An 18,979-nucleotide genomic window follows, 5' to 3' on the forward strand; every position below is an offset into this window, starting at 1 on the left:
TTAAAGATAATAGATAATATTTTAAGACGCTCAATAGGCTGTTAACCGTCCACTTCCTGTGCTGTGGTTGAAGCTGGCGAACGCCAACTCCCCTCTTCTGCACGCGTGATCGCGGGGACAGGAAGTACCTGGTTGCCACGTCGGCCTTGTGTGATAGCACTATCACGTAGGCCTACTTCTAGAATCTAAATAGGGTTTTGCTGTAGTTCTACCTTCTAAAAAAACATCAGTTCAGATTGAAAGATGAGAAACTCGTAATAGATTTTTGTGTCTTTACCTGTGCTGTGATGGGTCAACTATTGGTCAATGGAACCTTGTTGCTATGAATCGTTGCTTTATTGTTAATCAATATTGTTGTCCGAGCAGTTCTGTTAGTTTAGTTCCTTCTTCCTTTATTTGTGTTATTTTGTCTTTTAGTTCACATGAACCTTTTTTGTGTTGGAAGTATTTTTGCTTGAAAGATGGCCACGTTTTTTCATCGTCCTCTCTTGTTACCTCTCTTCCTCTCTTTTTTTTTGTGACTCCTTTTGTCGACCTCTTCCTCCCCCCCCATCCCCTCCCTTCCTCATGCCTCCCACCAGTCCGACGGGTTCCTCCTCGCTTCTCCATCCCGCCCACGAGCCAGGAGATAATGCCCGGCGGCAGCGTCAACATCACGTGCGTGGCCGTGGGCTCCCCCATGCCGTACGTCAAGTGGATGCTGAATTCCGAGGACCTGACCCCGGAGGACGAGATGCCAGTGGGTAGGAATGTTCTGGAGCTGAGCAGCGTCCGCGAGTCGGCCAACTACACCTGCGTCGCCATGAGCAGCCTCGGCATCATCGAAGCTGTGGCGCAGATCACCGTCAAATGTAGGACTTTGAGCCTCCATCGAAAAAACCCATGTCCTGGAAAAGCATTTCTAACTATCTATTATCTCGATTTAGCTCTTCCAAAGCCGCCCGGTACCCCCGTCGTAACCGAGACCACCGCCACCAGCGTCACCATCACTTGGGACTCAGGAAACCCGGACCCGGTGACCTACTATATAATCCAGTATCGGGCCAAGTCCCCGGACAGCAAGTTCGAAACGGTCGATGACATCACCACGACTCGTTACAGCATCGGCGGCCTGTACCCCAACACCGAGTACGTCATAAGAGTCTCGGCGGTCAACACCATCGGTCAGGGTCCGCCGAGCGAACCGGTAGAAACCAGAACTGGCGAACAAGCTCCCGCCAGCCCCCCTCGTAACATCCAAGCCCAGATTATCTCCCAGAACACCATGATGGTGCGCTGGGAGGAGCCGGAGGAACCCAACGGGCAAATCAAGGGGTACCGCGTGTACTACACCATGGATGACTCCCAGCCCACGAGTCTCTGGCTGATCCATAATGTGCAGGACAGCATCATAACGACCATCCAGAGCTTGGTTCCTCAGGAGACCTACACCATCAAAGTACTAGCGTTCACCTCCGTCGGTGACGGACCTTTCTCGGAGCCCATCCATGTCAAGGTGTTGCAAGGTGGTAAGTACTTGTTTTAAATAGTACTTTGTTGAGATTTATAGTCAGTCTCACCGTCTTAGAAATGGGAACACCTTGATGTTTTGCGAAAAGTAAGTAAGTAAGTAATTTTTATTTGTATAGCGCTTTTCCAGACCAGGGTCACAAAGCAATCAAAACAATATTCAATAAAGTATATACTTTAAAGGTCAATATAAAACTGAGAACACAACAGAAGTTCCAGAAAATCAAGGAAAAGCCTGAACAAATAAAAAAGTCTTAAGATGTTTCTTGAAGGAGTCAGTAGATCATCAAACACAGAGATGGTTCCAAAGCTTAGGAGCAACAGTCTGGAAGGATTTCTCTCCTCTGGTCCTGAAGCGTGTTCAGGAACCATCAGTAGATTCTGATCCACAGACCTCAGAGCCCAAGCTGGGGTGTAAGGCTGGATCAGATCACTGATGGAAGGAGGAGTCTGACCATGAATAGATCTGAAAGTAAGAACCAGAATTTTGAAGTTGATCCTGAAAGAAACTGGAAGCCATTGAAGAGTTTTAAGGATCGGGGAAATGTGAGTTCTTCTACTAGAGCGGCTCAGAATTCTTGCTTCAGTCAGGTGGTCAGTATGGTGAAGAACACAGTGGAACCACTGAGGCTTTTCTCAAAACATTCAAAATGTCATTGATAATAAATATCATTTTGCTTCTATACATTCATATGAAGTACATACTTCCTTAAATTGGCTTATTCCTAACAATCTGACAGAGTGCAAAAAGATAATCTCTTGCTTCCTAAAATGACCACTTAAGTGAACTTGTTTTCCTTTCGTTTCAGTTCCTGGACAACCTTCCAAATTCCAGGTCGGCAACATCGGCGACACCAGCATCCAACTGACGTGGGAACCAGCCTTCGAAAAAGAAGGAATAATCAGTTATGAACTGCGATACTCAGAAGTTAGCTTTGGAACTCAGGTGAGGTTTACTCGCATGTTCTTCAGTACACGATGAGAAAGGAGCTGGGTTTCCACCACTCTTGAACAAGATGACCCAAATCTCTCAAAACTATGTCGCCTCAGGTCATAACTATCTCGGAAAGGACCAATGTCATGACACCTTTCGGGTTTTGGAAATCCATCTTCCAACAAATTAATTAAACAACAGATGCTTTTATTTTGCTAAGAAAATGTATTGGAGATCTTGGTTGAGTTTCTTTTACCCTGTAAGTGGAGGCTTTTTAACAACTTTTTCTTCCCGCAATAGATCAGGAAATCCTTCAGCCCCACATCGGCATACGTCGTAGAAGGACTTCGCCCGAACACCGAGTACCACTTTTCTCTGGCAGCTATCTCCAACAAAGGCACTGGTGCATTCACCAATGACTTATTACAGAAGACCCTGCAAGCCAGTATGTAGATCCTTTTTCTTCCTCTTGTCGGTTTTCATGTTTGTTGATGATGTTTTACTTGAATACAGTTGATGAATATCGTGACTTTACTATAAGGTTGGACTTTTATCCCTTTATTTTCCAGGTTTAATCCCCCTTAGTTTGTTTTAAATTAGATCCAAGATGAGTTTGTCTTTTACTTTTGAGTGTGTTAGCATAACTTGTGTGGTTGTAATTTGATTTCCACTAAAAAAAAAAGTTACAGGGATCAAAAAATGACTACTGACTGCAAAGATGAATATGTTGTATTGCAAAAATATCTATAATTCACCTTTGCTTTACCTTCAGCACTTGCACTTTGTGAAAAAGGCACAAAATGTATTTTCCTTTCCAATCGACCAAGGCTCTCCTCTGAACTTCCCTCAGGGAATCGTGTCATAAGCCTAGAAGAAAGTTCTGATTGAATATGTTCTCTTGCAACAGCAACATGCTTATTATTGTTGTTTTGCAGATGGTTAGATCACATGTGAATTATTGAAACCAGCGCTCTAAATATAACCAGAATCCCACCAGTAGCTGAGCAGACATGCAGCTTATCTGGTCTTCAGTTTTAAATAAAGGGCTGCAGAGACATAGAGGGGATAGAAAATAAAAAGGGTTTTCTCAGACAAAAGACATATTTTAATATCAATAATGGGAGATAAGTGATTACTTTGTGGATCAAGGATAGTGATCGTGGGATTTGAGGGACACAGATAATACACATTATCTATATATTTAAGTGTGATATACCATGAGGACATTTGAATGGAAGTGCATAGGAGAGCCTTGGTTCTGGACTTAACGCACCTTTAACCCACTTTTCTGTTTTAGCAAATAACCTGCTGTGTCCACAGCAACAATGGATTGATCACTTCACGGTTCTTTTAAAAAAAGAAATCTCAAGCAGTAAAGAGTCACTGAGGAGATGCATGCGACGCACCCTCAAACGCTTGGGGGTTGGTTTTGAAAAGAAACCTTCACTGCATTGTTCCGTCCAGGCATGAAACTGTTTTGTGTTGTCGAAGCCGCATTTCCCCGTCTTTCTTCGTCTGAGCCTCACCCATTGATGTGTCCGTTGTGATTTCTTCACCTCTGTGTTGGGATTGGTTTTTTTTGGGAATTTGAAACAAACAGGAACCAGATTTGGATAAGACGCACTCCTGTCATCATCTTGCATCACTTTATTTCCGACACTGTACCTCTCTGTGCCACTTGTTCCCTTGTGTGATGGAACAATGAAAGCTGTCCTTGGAATGGCCTGATATTACCTTTTCTCACTTTTACAACGTTTTTTTTCTGTTGTTTTTTTGCCAAAGTTTTGAGATGAGTATTGTTTTCTCTTCACTTCCGTTCATCCAAAGAATGTTTGGATATCACCTCACTGTTGGGTTCTTGCAGGAATGCAACAACGGCACAGCTGGCAACACACAACACAAGCACAGCAGGCACAACAACATTTAAGAGAACAGCTTCATCTCATCTTTGCTCATTTATCTAAGGAAATTGAGGTGAAATAAACACCTCAAAATAGGGCCAAAAAAAAGTCTTTAAACATATTTATGTAATTAAAGTGTCACCGTCATCGTGTGAGAATAGTTAGGTTTGTGGATCTTTTGAGGTAAGTCATTGAGTGGCGGGTTCAGTCTGTCATATTCAAACCCAAAGAGTTGTGTTCTTGCACAAAGCAACACAATTCATCGTCTCCTTCAGAGACCCTCAACAGTGTATCCAGTGTTGAGATGTACTGGTTGAGCAAAGCACAAAATGTTGGCCTTTACCTGTATTTATCTTGACATTCCAAAATATGCCAGTTTTAGGTATTTATTAGGTACTTTAACAGCATGATTTATTTATTATTTATTCCTTTATTTCTTCAAAATAAATATTTTTTTGACTTAATCTCCCATTTTTGTGTATTTCCCCGCTTACTTCTAACTATTATTTTGTTGTTTTTTTGTAGTAGTTCACATTCCCTGTTCCCTTAAAATATAGATAAGTCTATATATAAGACGTCTAATATAGACATGCCCACATTTTCCCCATTAATCTTCTATAAAATCTTTAAACAATTTCACTTAAATCTCTTAATATCTTACTTTTTTTTTTTTAAAGTGGTCCTGCGTTTCAAAAATAATCGCATAATTACGCTTTTTCACATTTGTATTAATTCTCTTTCTAATATCCTAATATATATATATATATATATATATATATATTTCAGTTTTTTTTTTTTTTTAGCTGTATACAGTGGTATAAAATTGTACCATTTAGCTATTAATTGTACCAAGGGTAGTAATTACATGGTATTAATGGTAGAGTCTGAGGCCTTGTCAGTCATCTATGTTTCCAAGAGTTTATATCTTGATTTTATTTGATTTATCCGAACAGAAAATAACCAAAAATTGAACCAAATGTGACCCAATCTTTAATGATATCAGTATTTCGGCACCGTCTCTAATATGGCAGACTGAAATCCAGCGAGTTACAGAAGACGTATTTCTTAAGCCGCTTCCCTGTGCGCTACTTGTGGTATCGATGCTTATCGTTGAAGTTCGTTCGCAGTCCAAACAGCACAACCTGATACCTTTGTCATGGGAACCATTCGGTCAATGTAAAGTGAAACACTTTTATTTAGTCTCATCATGTAAGAACGCATCACTCTACTCTAGATACTGAAGCTAATTCGACCAAAGCGACACCAGTGGTTCTCATATAGAAGAAGGTGTTCAGGATGTGCTGATACTTTAAGACCAAGAATGCCGATAAAGATTTTGAGACAGATCAGTCGTGGCCGGAGCGAAACCTCATTGAGAGAAGGAAGACGTTCGCATCCCGGCAGCGTTTCAAGACCACGGTACACAAAGATTCCTAAAAAGGAAAACGGAACATAAGAATCCCCTTTCATAGTGTCTGCTCTTCAGAAGGCTATTGGTTCGATTTTTTAGCTTTTTTTAATCTAGCTTTAATGAGAATATCGTACCATCTTTTGAGCTGGAAAACCTGCGATATCCTGGTGTGAAATGAATTATTTTGCATTCAGTGTTGGTGTAGATGCCAGTAAGAACAACTCAAAGCATTCCAGGCTTTATTCCGAGAACGCCTTCACATCCCAACACACTTCAGGAGTCAAACGGATGAATCCGGACATGACTAATTATTTGTCAAAAAGCATTTACGAAACTCCGTCAGACAAAGCTTCAAAGTCGCGGACGGCTTTGCGGCGGTATAGTTTCTAGTGTTCCTAATCCTACGCCTGGTCTTCCTCGCGCTGCCATTTATTGTTTATTTTTATATATATTTTTTATATAAAGATTAGCCGCGGCAGTCTTTACCCGTTATCTGGCGCGAGGATGCCTGTGCGACGTGATATCTCGGGGCCCCCTGTCAGAACCCGGAGCCCCTTGTGCGGCGGCGGAGAGGAAAAAAAAAAGATTGAGGACTGAGCAATCATTTTTTTGACACGCAGACTTTGCAAATACAATACTGGCAGAAGAGGAGAAGCTGAAAAAAGGCTAGAAAATCCAGTAAGACCGTAAGTAAATAAGCCCATTGGACACAGAGTAGGGTTCGGGGGGAAAAAAAAAACTTGGGGCCGAGGTCTCGCCCTGTTTTGTCATGTGCTGTAACATTCACTCGCCACCGTATCAAAGAGTCAAAACACCCCCTTTTTTTTCTTATTTATTTATTCACCACTTAAATTATTCTTAAGCCTCTTCTAGTGCAGCCGGGACAGTGTCATTAAACTTTTACAGGCTCTCCGTCTTGCTTTCCTCTATTATTGTGGCTTAACATTCTGAGAATGGCAGTAAGCCTCTGCGCCAAAAGAATGGCAAAAAGACCTATGAAATGGGATTCTTGGACGAGCCGTAAACATGTTTGGAGTCTCCGTGTTCATCGGTCAAATGCGTGCCGGGGTTGCGAGTGCGACTTCCCCTTCTCTCGCAGCCGTGGGTCGACGCTCCGGCCCCGAGACACCGTGAGAATTTGGACGGACCCTGGCTACAGCGCGTTGCCGACTCTCCCCCTCTCCAGAAATCATGACTGGAATTTATGAATTAAAAAGAAAAACTATCTTTAGAAAACATTTTCAAGGTCACAGGAGGGAAATCAAGAGAGTAAGAGAGCGCTCTGTAGTCACGGTCTGGTGGTAAGAAAGTCTCTCTGATTTAGTGTGTGGGAGCCAGGTACGTACGTCAATACAGCTGCTCTGAGTTACTGTTATTTTGTGTTTTATTTCTACATGTTTCTTTTATTTAAACTCATTTGTTTCAGACTCTTTTACTGTCCGTGGCTTTTTGTTTGGTTATGATTTGCTTCTTATCAAGTGTGATTCATTTCAGTTTGTCCTCTTGAGTTTCTATGTATGTTTTGGTGATGGATTATTATTTTTGTTTTATGGTAATAATGAATTAAGTTGGGAGAACATTGCCTGAGAACCAAGAAGAAATATTGTGTTTTCAGGACACTTTTCTATAATTCAAACAGCATAACAAAAACAATAGAAAAAAAAAAAGTAAAAATGTATATAAATTAATAAATACACGTCATTTATGTTGAATATTATCTGAACATTCCATAATTTCAAAGGATACAAAACAAGTTATCTTGAATTTTGGGTTGACTACCACCTTTTGTATTCCATAGTTGTTTTTTTGTTTGTTATTATCTTCACCGGCCATACTTCACCGTGGCTGTACCATGAAAAAATATATATAAAAAAAGACTATTAGCACATTGAGCCCGAGCAGGAGATCGAGGAAACCTTGCCCGGATAGAAATATGTTGGTATTTATCCATATAATGCCGAAGCCCTGGATGGGAAGTGAAACATATTATCGCGGGTTGCAGAGCACACTCTCTGGGCGAAGCACAAGCTGTGTAAGCGCTCGGCTCAGATTAGGAGCGAGAGGAACCCAGTTTGAATTAGAAAGTTCACAGATGTCTGGCTTTTAATACGTTTTCGAAGACACAAATAACAGCCATCGTGCTTGAAAGCTTTTACTTCTGCGCTCTTGGATGGCCAACAAAAAAAAAAAGCAGGCAGTGTTTCCTCTGTTATGCAATGCTGGGGGAAATCGAGGTCTTCGTTACAATTAGATATAAACAACTTATTGAGGCGTGTATTGACAAGATTGAAGCGACAAACGAATTACTATACAGTGACTACAATATTATGTATTATGAAACTGTAGGAACAAGTATATATTTGTAGTATTGTCGAGTACTTGACTCTGGTGTTGTAGTATTTACAGACTACATGACTCTTGATTAAGTCGTAACTAATTTAATTAGTTTTCAAAACCAAAATATGTCCAAACATCAGCTTTAAAAGCTACTGGAGTCGACTGTATCCTCTGGTCCTCAGTCTGGCGGGATTTGATTGTTCCTTTAGCTGCGGAGGACGTAATGACTGCTGCCATCTAGTGGGCAGAAGTTTTATTGCGACACAAACATAAACAAACACTGTAAATATTTGCATTTTTCAATTAAAATATGATTATTTTATTGAAATATAAACCATAAAATAGTGTGTGTATCAATATTCTCCAAACCTTCCTATCTTATATATTTACATATTAATATGTTGCGAATAGTTGTAGATAATAGTTCAAGGATAAAATAATAGATAAATAATAATAATAATAATTATATAATAATATATATATAATAATAAATAAACTCTTAATTCATTATTACACTTAACTACCCATTTAAGGTTTAAGTTAACATTCGTTTGTCAAGTTTGTCTGTTTTTATTTGTTTTATTTTTGATATGAACGTTTTCGTTTATCATTTTTATTTATCTGTACCATCTTTTTTTATTTTTCATTTTTCACTTTTTCCTCCCCCTCCTCCTCCTCTGCTCCCACCTCCTCGTTCTGGATCCCTCCTCCTCTTCCCTCCTTTTCTTCTCTTCGTCCTCTCCATCTTTACCCAGAACCCTCTGCTCCTCCTCAAGAGCTCAAGTGCAGCAGCACCAGCTCCACCTCCCTGCTGGTAAGTTGGCGCCCGCCGCCCGCCGCCAGTCAGAACGGCGAGCTGGCCGAGTACAGGGCGCGCTACCAGGTGGTGGGCGTGTCGGAGGGCGGCGCCGAGGAGGCGGAGCTGACGGAGGAGCGAACGGTGTCGGCCTCCGAGGAGCAGATGCAGCTGGAGCGCCTGGACAAGTGGACCCAGTACCGGATCACGGTGTCCGCCCTGACCGTGGTCGGGTCGGGCCCCGAGAGCGAGCCCATCGTGTGCAGGACGGACGAGGACGGTGAGTGACAGTTCCTACGGAAGCTTTTGAACGACGAGTTTGTCGATCGTTCGTCTGGAACTTAACTCCCTCGGTGACCCCGCGGACAAGATAAAAGAAGGCACTTACTGTAGATGACTCGCTTAGGAATCTACGCTCATAAAGTATATGTAATTAAATGCATTTAATTATCAAACATCCACATGTGGAGGCTTTTAAAGGTGTTGATCAGCCGAGGGTTACAAGCGTTTAAGAGTCTCGTCGGAACACGAACCGCCTCCCTTCGGCTTAAAGAAACGATGGAGAAACGACACAGTTGTTCAACTAAACAAACAAACAAGTAGTTTTCCTTTATTAGTCCCACAAGTTTTAGAATAATTTAATTCAATAATTTAAGTTTAAACAATTTAAATGTAATAATTATAACTATAAGAACCACATTATAAACTGAGCGTTGTTAGGAGCAGTCAAGCTAAATGATAAACAAAAAAATAAATTCATATTTACAAGATACAAAACTTTATTGAATAGTTTAATGTATGTGGAAGTTAAATTATTTTACGAATTGTGGATTCACTTACAAATATGATCTCTAATTATTATTTTCAATCGTCTTTCACGTTACTAGGAAGGACAAAAATAGGACAAATGAAAAAAACAAGAACAAAGTGCAAATAAGAACAACAAAGTGCAAGGGATGACAAAGTGCAAATATAAAGCACATAAATCAAAGGAAAAGACACAAAGATTAACATAATAACATCATATATCTAATAATGCAAGGATTGAATGGCCTCATAAAAAAAAAGTCTATTATAAAGTGTTGCTTAAATGTAATCGCATCATAAAACTGGACAGAACTGGGATCACACTTTGTGAGAGTACTCAAAAATCACTTGGGTAAGACATACCTCCCCCAAGGAACTAACTTCAAGTTGCATCTTAATAAAATACAGCATTAAATTAAATTAATAAAACAACTTCCGTGCTCGAAGCATTGGGTGGCAAAAATAAATAAAACCTGTAATTATTAAAAAACAATTAAAACCAATATTAATAAAACTTTATTAAGATGGGGTTTTTTTTAGCTGTAGAGTTGCTAATTCTTAATATAACAAGGAACATGAGCAGCAGCAGAGACGGGCCATACAAGTCACATATCCTGATGGACGACTTCTACTGCTCTTGATTTTTTTATGTATATTTTGAATAAAAACTAAACTATTTTATGAATTAAAAAGCCCTGACATTGGTCACGATGCTGTTCACAATGTCCCTTAAATCAAAGAATAATGTAATGTAAGTTTCTGTTATTCTTTAAATTAGATTAGATTAGATTAGATGGACTTCATTAATCCCTCTGGAGATCTCCTTCAGGAAATTGTGTTTCCAGTTCACAGCAGACGATAGTTTCATAAAAAACAAGCACAGGAACAAAGTGCAAATAAAAAGAACAAACCTTTCTGACAAACCCCTCCTCCTCTCGCACTTCTACGACACTTATAAAGATCCACGTTAGCGGAACCATAAAGATGTAGGATTGTCTCGAATCTGAAATACGGCCTCGACCGCGGACTTCTGCTTCCACTCGCCGCGACCCATTTCACATCCATTAACCGCCACGTTTATAACCAGCTCTGATGTACGAGCGACGACACCAAGAGGCTTAAATTCCCCCCGTATCGGTTTAAAACGACATCAGGAAGTGAAGGGTGAACGGCCGACAAAAGGCTGAAGCGACCAGCGTCACGTGGAAGTGGCGGAAGAATAAAAGCCAAAAAGGTAGAAACGTGGTCATAAACAAGACGGGTGCGATGGGACGATTGGGCCGTGATTTAACAAAAGGCTGAGGGGTTTCGCTGGGACAGAATCGGAGCAGATTCAAAGGTGGACTCTGTGTTAATGGCCCATCCATCTCGGGGCGAGCCGGTCGGCGCCGCACAAAGATGCCCGGAAGCGTCTCCAAGAACTGTCATTATAACTGACAGACACGCTTTTGCACTGAAGGAAGACACATTTCAAGAGGGAGGAAAAAGTTGCAGGAGGTTTTATTGTATAATTCCCTCAGTGGCAGGTTCTTCTTCTTCAGCTTTGACCTGGTGCTTGTATCGCCCGCTTTCAAATGATGGATCTTGTCACGTATGATGTAGGACACGCTTGATCACGGGGATGGGTATCGTAGTTAAACGGTGCTCTGGGAATTAACGATGAATTGTATTTGTAGTACTATTTGTCTGAACTGGTGAGTATTATTTTGAGACACCATTTTTTCAACTGTTACCGTCTCAAAGTTGCCTTCTGTCAGTATACATTTCTATTATTATTATTATTATTAGAGTGTGTTATTTATGTCACCAGTATGACTACATTTTTAATACATGTTGAGTCTTATTAAATGGACAGAAATCTTTATCTGGGTAAATGTACACCAAAAACAGACAATATCTGCCTTGCTTTTTGGTCTAGTTTTTACCAGTTTTTACCAGTTCTTCTAAACTGGTTCCATCATGATAGCAAGTATTTCATAAATAAATAAATTAGTAAATGATAGCTAAGAATTAAAAACTTTATTATCTTTAAAAAAAGGTGGTAAAACTAGTTCATTGAACAATAGTTCGTGAACTAGTTCATATTTTGGGTAGGACGTGTATTTTGCCCGATGAAACGCATTCATTCTACGAGTCGTTTAATTCTATTGTAATTTTAATGTTTATTTTATGCATTATTTACTCCTCCTACGATTCCTGTTTTCTTTCTTACAATTCTGACTAATATAATAATAATGTAATTATAATAATAATAAAAATATAATAATAGCTAGCTGTGGTGATGTAGAAATGATGTAAACTAGTTAATTCCTCGCTAGTTCCACTAGTTCAGTGGGTGAACTGGACTTTAAACTTGTTAACATATAAAGTAAACTTTCCGAACACCTGGTATAACTGAGTACTTTTGTCCCTTTTTTAAATACATTTAACTTGTATGGTAGTTATTCAACGTTACTGATGTTTTTGACCATGAAATAACCATTTTAATCGACATAATTACAGTATTATTGATGTTAAAACTGGTGATGTGTCGCTGAAGCTTCATGAAACAGTGTCATTATTTCCTGAGTCCACTAGATGTCACTCTTTGCTCTATAATCTATTAGTTTTAAAAAATATACTATTGTAACCTCACATCATTTCTAAACAGAGGGCGCCCCCTACTGTTCTCTGAAAAATATGACACTGCTTCACGAAGCTTCATCGACACATCACTATAAAGGATATAGGATGGACTCTAAGTGGCTAAACTGTTGCTTCTTCATGGTCCTCAGTACCTGGAGGTCCACCGCGGCGCGTGGAGGTGGAAGTGCTGAACTCCACGACGCTCAAAGTCATGTGGCGCTCCCTGATGCCCGGGAAGCAGCACGGCCAGATCCGAGGCTACCAGGTCCACTACGTCCGCGTGGAGAACGGAGAGTCTCGGGGTTTGCCTCTGATCAAGGACGTCATGCTGGCCGACGCCCAGGTACGACCAGCGCTACTGTCGAGTCTCATTATTAACTAGATCATCAGGCGCATCCTATGAACCAGGGGCTGTTGTCAGGGGCCGTCCAGCAAAAACGAGTGAAAAACATTAAGATAAAAATGAAAATATTTTGCCAAATTAGCTATTGTTAAATTGTATCTTACAAAAAATATTTTTTCACCTGATGTAAAAGGTGCTGTTTTTAACATCATTTTTTAATTCACTTAAATCCTTTTCAAAGGGCAATAAAATCAAACGCTGTCGACAAAAGTTCCAAACCAAGAAAAACCCTATAGTTGTATTTATAGAATAGTAATGAATAATAGAAATAAATCTACAAAATAAATTGTTGTTACCTTTTTAGGGGCAACACTAACACTAGTGATGTGTCGATGAAGCTTCATGAAACAGTGTCATTATTTCCTAAGTCCACTAGATGTCACTCTTTACTCTATAATCTACTGTATCTATTATATACATCATTTTAAAGCTGATGGCGCCCCCTACTGTCCTCTGGAAAATATGACACTGCTTCATGAAGCTTCATCGACACATCACTAGTATTTGTGTGGCCCCTAAAAAGGTGAAAGATCTTCGAGAAACAAACATTTATTTTGCATTTATTTCTGTAATTCAGTACTATTCTATAAATACATCTATAGGGTTTTATTTGTATTTACAAATACAGGCTACAAGGTTTGCTATAAAGATTACAATTAAAAAAAATGTAGCCATACTTCCTGTGTATGACTCATTCTGTCTCCATTTTTATATCATGACAAATCTGTTGTTCATAACAACCTGAAGAAACTTTTCCAAAAGTATTTTTTCTTCCTTTTTTTCTGTCGGCAAATTGTAGATTTCACCTTTGCAAATAATGGCGGCGCAGAGGAAGTGATGCGGTTTCTCCTTCCTGTCGTTTTGCCCGCGACTATAATCAAAGGCTCGTCCGACTTTTATCAGAAACGTCCTTCTCTCGGCGGCGGCTGCCATTAAACGTCAGGTTGTAGACCGATATCTGACGAGGGGGTCTCCGAAGAGCGCCCTGATTATAGTGTTTCGGGCGATGGGCGGGGTAGGAGGGTGAGAGGGTGAGTGGGGGGGGGGGGTGAAATTGGCATGAAAACATTTTCACCAAAAAATCAACCGGGGTTTTGACAGCTGGAATTGTGCGACGCATAATGGCCTACTTTCCTCTTTCTGCGCCGCGTTCTTCCTCTTAAACAACTTGCGTCGACACAATGCTGCGGGAAGATCTCGCCACAATCACAGCCTCCCAGCGATGGTTGGCGAACAACAAAGACGAGAAAAGCCGCTCACACACAATTTGGCATATTTTATTTTTTGGGGAAAGGAATGAGTGAAATCTATTTTTTCAGGGTCGCCGCCAGCATTATGTTTACATATTTAATCCTTCACCCGCTGGAAATATGTGGAATAATGAGACGACGTTAGTATCGTGGTCTTCTTCTTCTTCTTCTTCTTCTTCTCTCCTCCTCTACTCTCTCTCTCTCTTGTGACCTACTTCACGAATGTCCACATCTTCTCACCAGTTTCTCTTCTCTCCTCTTTTTAACTTTCACTCCCACACTCTTTGGTTAGTGGGCTTTGGACGATACGGCCGACTACGTAAGTATCAAGTTTCTTCTGAGTGTTCTGTGTGGACGGTGGAGAGTGCAGCCACTTCAATCTGCTTTCTAGTCCATAATATCAGCTCCAGTGATGTACTGTCCACCGTCCGTAGATGTGACTCTTTTCTTTTCCGTCTTGCAGTGTGTTGTGATTTTGTTGTATTTTTTATTTTTTTTTTTGGTTAACATTTTGTGTGTATTTGTGGTTTTTTATTATTGTTTTGTTTGAATTTTCTCAGAGAAACCGTGACAGTATAACCCTGATGTAGACGTATTAAAATATCTCAAAAACGGAACAAAAGTTTTAACAAAAATTCCCAAAAGAACCGATTGAAAATATTAGTGGTACTTATTATTATTATAATTATTTATTGGTTTATTTTATTAATGTTTTACATGTATTTACTTTAAATTTGTAGTTCATTTAGAAGATAACATTTGTAATTTTATCATGTCATCATCGCATAATTATATCAAAAAAGTTTATTAATAATTAATTAATAATTTATAATAATTTAATTTATAATTATTTAATATAATTATTTAATTTATAATTATTTATAATAAAATAATTTATTAATAATTAATTAATCAATAAAGTTTTACCTTACCTTACCTTAATTACACTTTTTGTTTCTTTAAATGTTGTCTTATTTAGTTTTTTTTTCCCTTGTAGCTTGTATTGTTTTAGTGTTTATATATATTTTTATATATGTGTGTTAGTGTGTGAAGTAATGGTAAACAAATATTTTGGGTAATATATATATATATATATAGTTTATTTCCATTTGAGTTCATTCTTTTTTTATTTTAATTCTTTCATTTACATATTTCTATTTGTTTTTTTTCATAATTCTACTATATTGTTCTTATTTTACCATATTTATTTTTTTACTTACTTTTACTATTTTATTTTGTATTATTTTTATATATATTTCAAGAGCCCACGAGTGCAACAACGTATTTAGTTTTTTAAACTTAAACAATCTAGTATTTCTCCTTAGAAATCACAGACTTAAGTTCAAACACAATTATTTGGGATTTTCTGAAGAGTTAAAAAAAATTCCAATTAATGATATATTAATTATCATATTATAATTATTTCAACTGTATCTTCGTTTATACAGATATATTCAGGAAGTAATACTTTTAGAAAAGCCAGTTTACTTGTACATCCAGCCAGGATCTCTATTCAGAGGCTGGTTTTAAGAACTTTAATTATTTAGTGTTTCTAACTTCTCCCCTCAATGATGGTTCCAGTCATGATTCCCCATCCAGAGCGTGATCTTCAGCATGAGTAACATTGACAGCATGTCTGGTGAGAAGATCCAAGACCTCACATCTAACCTGTCCTTCTCGCGCCGTCCCAACAGGAAATGGAGATCGGCGGCCTGAAGCCGGACACCACCTACTCCATCACGGTGGCGGCCTACACCACCAAGGGCGACGGCGCTCGCAGCAAACCCAAGCTGGTGGTGACCAAAGGAGCAGGTGAGTCCACTGAGAAGAACACGAGCCAGAGAAGCTATGTTGGACTCAAACACCTTCGAGGAGACGTGATGTTCTGAACACGCATGTGAAGAACTGGAAAATTGAAACAGAACAAGGTCGAGGGTTCCTGAGGTGCACGGATCGTTGGCTTCTTTTGTAAAATCCCCACAAACGAGCGAGAATTGTGAACGATTGGAAGACAGCGGGACACAGATGAACCTCATGGTGGCTGAAGCACTTCTAACGCTAAAACAAATATGTTGGTTGTTCTTTTTTAACAATATTAATAATTATTCATTTTATTTATAAGGTGCATTTCAAGACACACAAGGACACCATACAATTAGATGTTTTTAAGATAAGAAAATTAAAAAAGTTTATTATATACTATAAAACTAGGAAATGATAAAAACAAGTAATTACAGTTTAAAAAGATGAGTTGTTGCCTCATCAAACCTGGTGTTTGCTTTTCAAACTATTTTCTAGTTCGTTTCTCACGCAAATCATTTACTACATAATTGTTCATGGCATATATTGTGCAAGTAACAATACATATATATATATATAATGTTTTGTAAATAACTAAATAAATAAAAAACTAATATATTGCAAATAAAATAAATTGTGCAAATAAAGAAGGAGAAACAACATAATATTATGCAAATAAAATAATTATATATTATATTGTGCAAATAACAAAATAAAAAAAACCCTGTCATATTAAGGAAATAAAATATATATTATATTTTGCAAATAACAAAATTAAAAAAAAGTAATATTATGCCAATAAACGAAATATTTATAATATTGTGCAAATAACAACAGTGAAAAAACATAATATCATGCAAATCAAATAAATATATATAATATTGTGTAAATAACTAAATTAAAACATTATATTGCGCGAGTAACAAGACATGTATATAATATTATGCAAGTAGCGAAATAAAAAAAAGTAATATTATGCAAATCAAATAAATATATATTATATTGTGCATATAACAAAATGCAAAAATGTAAGTTTGTGTAAGTAACAAACATAATACAAACAAACATATTTTAAGCAGAGCAAACTTACCAACAAAACATTGGATCCCATTTTCATTTCTCCTTCCGATCGTTACATTTCTCTCTTCCCTTCGAGGCATATTTTTCGGGGCGATGTCAGGATTTCGGAGGCAGATTACGAGAGCTTTAGAAACTCATGTTGGATCGCCGGATGGAGGTTGAGGGAATAGAACGCCAGAGGCTAATGCCGACGCGCTACAATGCCTCGTCTTCCTCCCATTTATCTCGCCGTACCTGCACCGGGCTCCAGATTAACCGCGGCGCTTGAGCCTCCTTCAAGCTCGCAGCTTAGCGACTATGATCATGATCTGAACCCGAACGAGCCGCTGCACTGCGAGCGTCGAAAGCCTTCTTTTGAGAGAGAGTCTCGGGCGAGGAGCCAAGACTGGAGCGTTCTTGAGCAAGAGTCTCGGTGCCAAGAGGCTGTGGGATGAACACAACTGCTTACATGTGAACATCAGTGAGCTTGTGAGTACACAACTACACACGTCAAGGTTCATTTACAAGGATTTATCTCGGTTTGCTTCACATGTCAGTGACGTCACAGTCCAGACAAGCGTCTTTTAACAGCTTTTAAAATACAGATAACAATTAAAAATCTATATCTTAATAAAACATTCAAACCGTGTCATGCGCTTAATGCAAATTATCCTCTTTTCCAAGTCTTTTTTTTCGCATTATTATTTTCCATTCATTATATTTTTGTCGATGTAATTGAAAAATGTTTTCATAAATGATACTTTTGGACTCATTTAATTGAGTTTCCGACAACAAAGTTATCTTCCCCTCCAGAGTTTTCAAGCATTTAATTTTCTCTCTTTTATTTCTGTTGTTTGTGTTGCTTATGAGATTGTAAACTTTTCCCATTTTATATTTTTATAGACAATTATTAGGAACAAATTTGGGAGGAAAAGCCTGGAGCAAAATGATTGGTTGTAAATCCTCCCATACATTAGGTGGCGACCTTTCAATTAAAACAACTCCCGAAAAAATAGCATCTTATCAGATGCATCTGATTTTTTCTTGCTATTATAATTATCAAGCTCATGCATTCAACATTTTTGACGCATTGTTACGCAAATCATAATTTTTTCCGCCTGATTATTTTCCTTTCATTCTTTTTTTGTCTTTGTTATTGAAAATGTTTTCATAGTTGATACTTTTGGACTCATTTAATTGAGTTTCCTACAACAAAGTTATCTTCCCCTCCAGGTTTTAAAGCATTTAATTTTCCGTCTTTCATTTCTGTTGTTTGTGTTGCTTATTCAATCGTAAACGTTTCATATTTTATCGAACGACTGTTACCGACACATTTTTATAGACAATTATTAGGAACAAATTTGCTAGAAAAGAGCCTGGAGCAAAATACTTAGTGAAAATAAATGATTGGTTGTAAGTCCTCCCGTACATTAGGTGGCGACCTTTCAATTAAATCAACTCCCGAAAAAAAAAGCATCTTATCAGATGCATCTGCTTTTATATTTTATTATTTTTACGTTTTCATAAATGATACTTTTGGACTCATTTAATTGAGTTTCCTACAACAAAATTATCTTCCTCTCCAGGTTTTCAAGCATTTAATTTTCTCTCTTTTATTTCTGACCTTTTCCAAAATATACGCTTTAATCCTCCCTGATCATATTTAGTCAAATTTGCCTCAAAATAATGTGCTTTATTTTCCATTTACTCTTATTTCCAAACCATTTTTTTTATTTGTGTTGCTTATGAGATTTAATTTGCTTCTTATTTTATCAAAACGAATGTTACCGACAATTTCTTTTCGGATAATAAAGAGGAACAAATTTGCGAGAAAAAGCCTGGAGCAAAATAATTAGTGAAAAAAAAGATTGGTTGTTAGTCCTCCCGTACATTAGGGGGCGACCTTTCAATTAAAACAAGTCACAAAAAAATACTTTTTATCAGATGTATCTACTTTTTTTGTCCCGTTATAATTATCAAACGCACACAAGCGACCCATTTCTATTTTCTGTCAGTGTGTCTTGAGTGATTGCTGTCACTCTCCATGGTCCTGTCAAGGCTGCCTCGGTGGTGCCGGTCCAGATCCTCCTGTCCCTCAAAGCATCTCCTTTCATAATGTTGAAGCAGATTTGTCAGTGGAGGGGGGG

The 18,979-nt window shown here is 38.4% G+C and overlaps 1 protein-coding gene across 1 annotated transcript in view; it reads left to right on the plus strand.

Moving 5' to 3' along the window:
* Positions 1–18,979, plus strand: part of ptprsa (protein tyrosine phosphatase receptor type Sa) — a 267,112-nt gene that overhangs the window by 180,266 nt on the left and 67,867 nt on the right. Inside the window, exons 9-15 of the mRNA XM_087783494.1 lie at positions 582–851; positions 927–1,508; positions 2,319–2,455; positions 2,744–2,888; positions 8,848–9,168; positions 12,470–12,663; positions 15,668–15,785. Of these exons, the coding sequence (XP_087639620.1) occupies positions 582–851; positions 927–1,508; positions 2,319–2,455; positions 2,744–2,888; positions 8,848–9,168; positions 12,470–12,663; positions 15,668–15,785 (1,767 nt within the window). The remainder of the gene's footprint in view (positions 1–581; positions 852–926; positions 1,509–2,318; positions 2,456–2,743; positions 2,889–8,847; positions 9,169–12,469; positions 12,664–15,667; positions 15,786–18,979) is intronic.

The sequence above is a fragment of the Callionymus lyra genome, chromosome 2 (assembly GCF_982586985.1).
Source record: "Callionymus lyra chromosome 2, fCalLyr1.hap1.1, whole genome shotgun sequence".
Classification (NCBI taxonomy): Eukaryota; Metazoa; Chordata; class Actinopteri; order Syngnathiformes; family Callionymidae; genus Callionymus; species Callionymus lyra.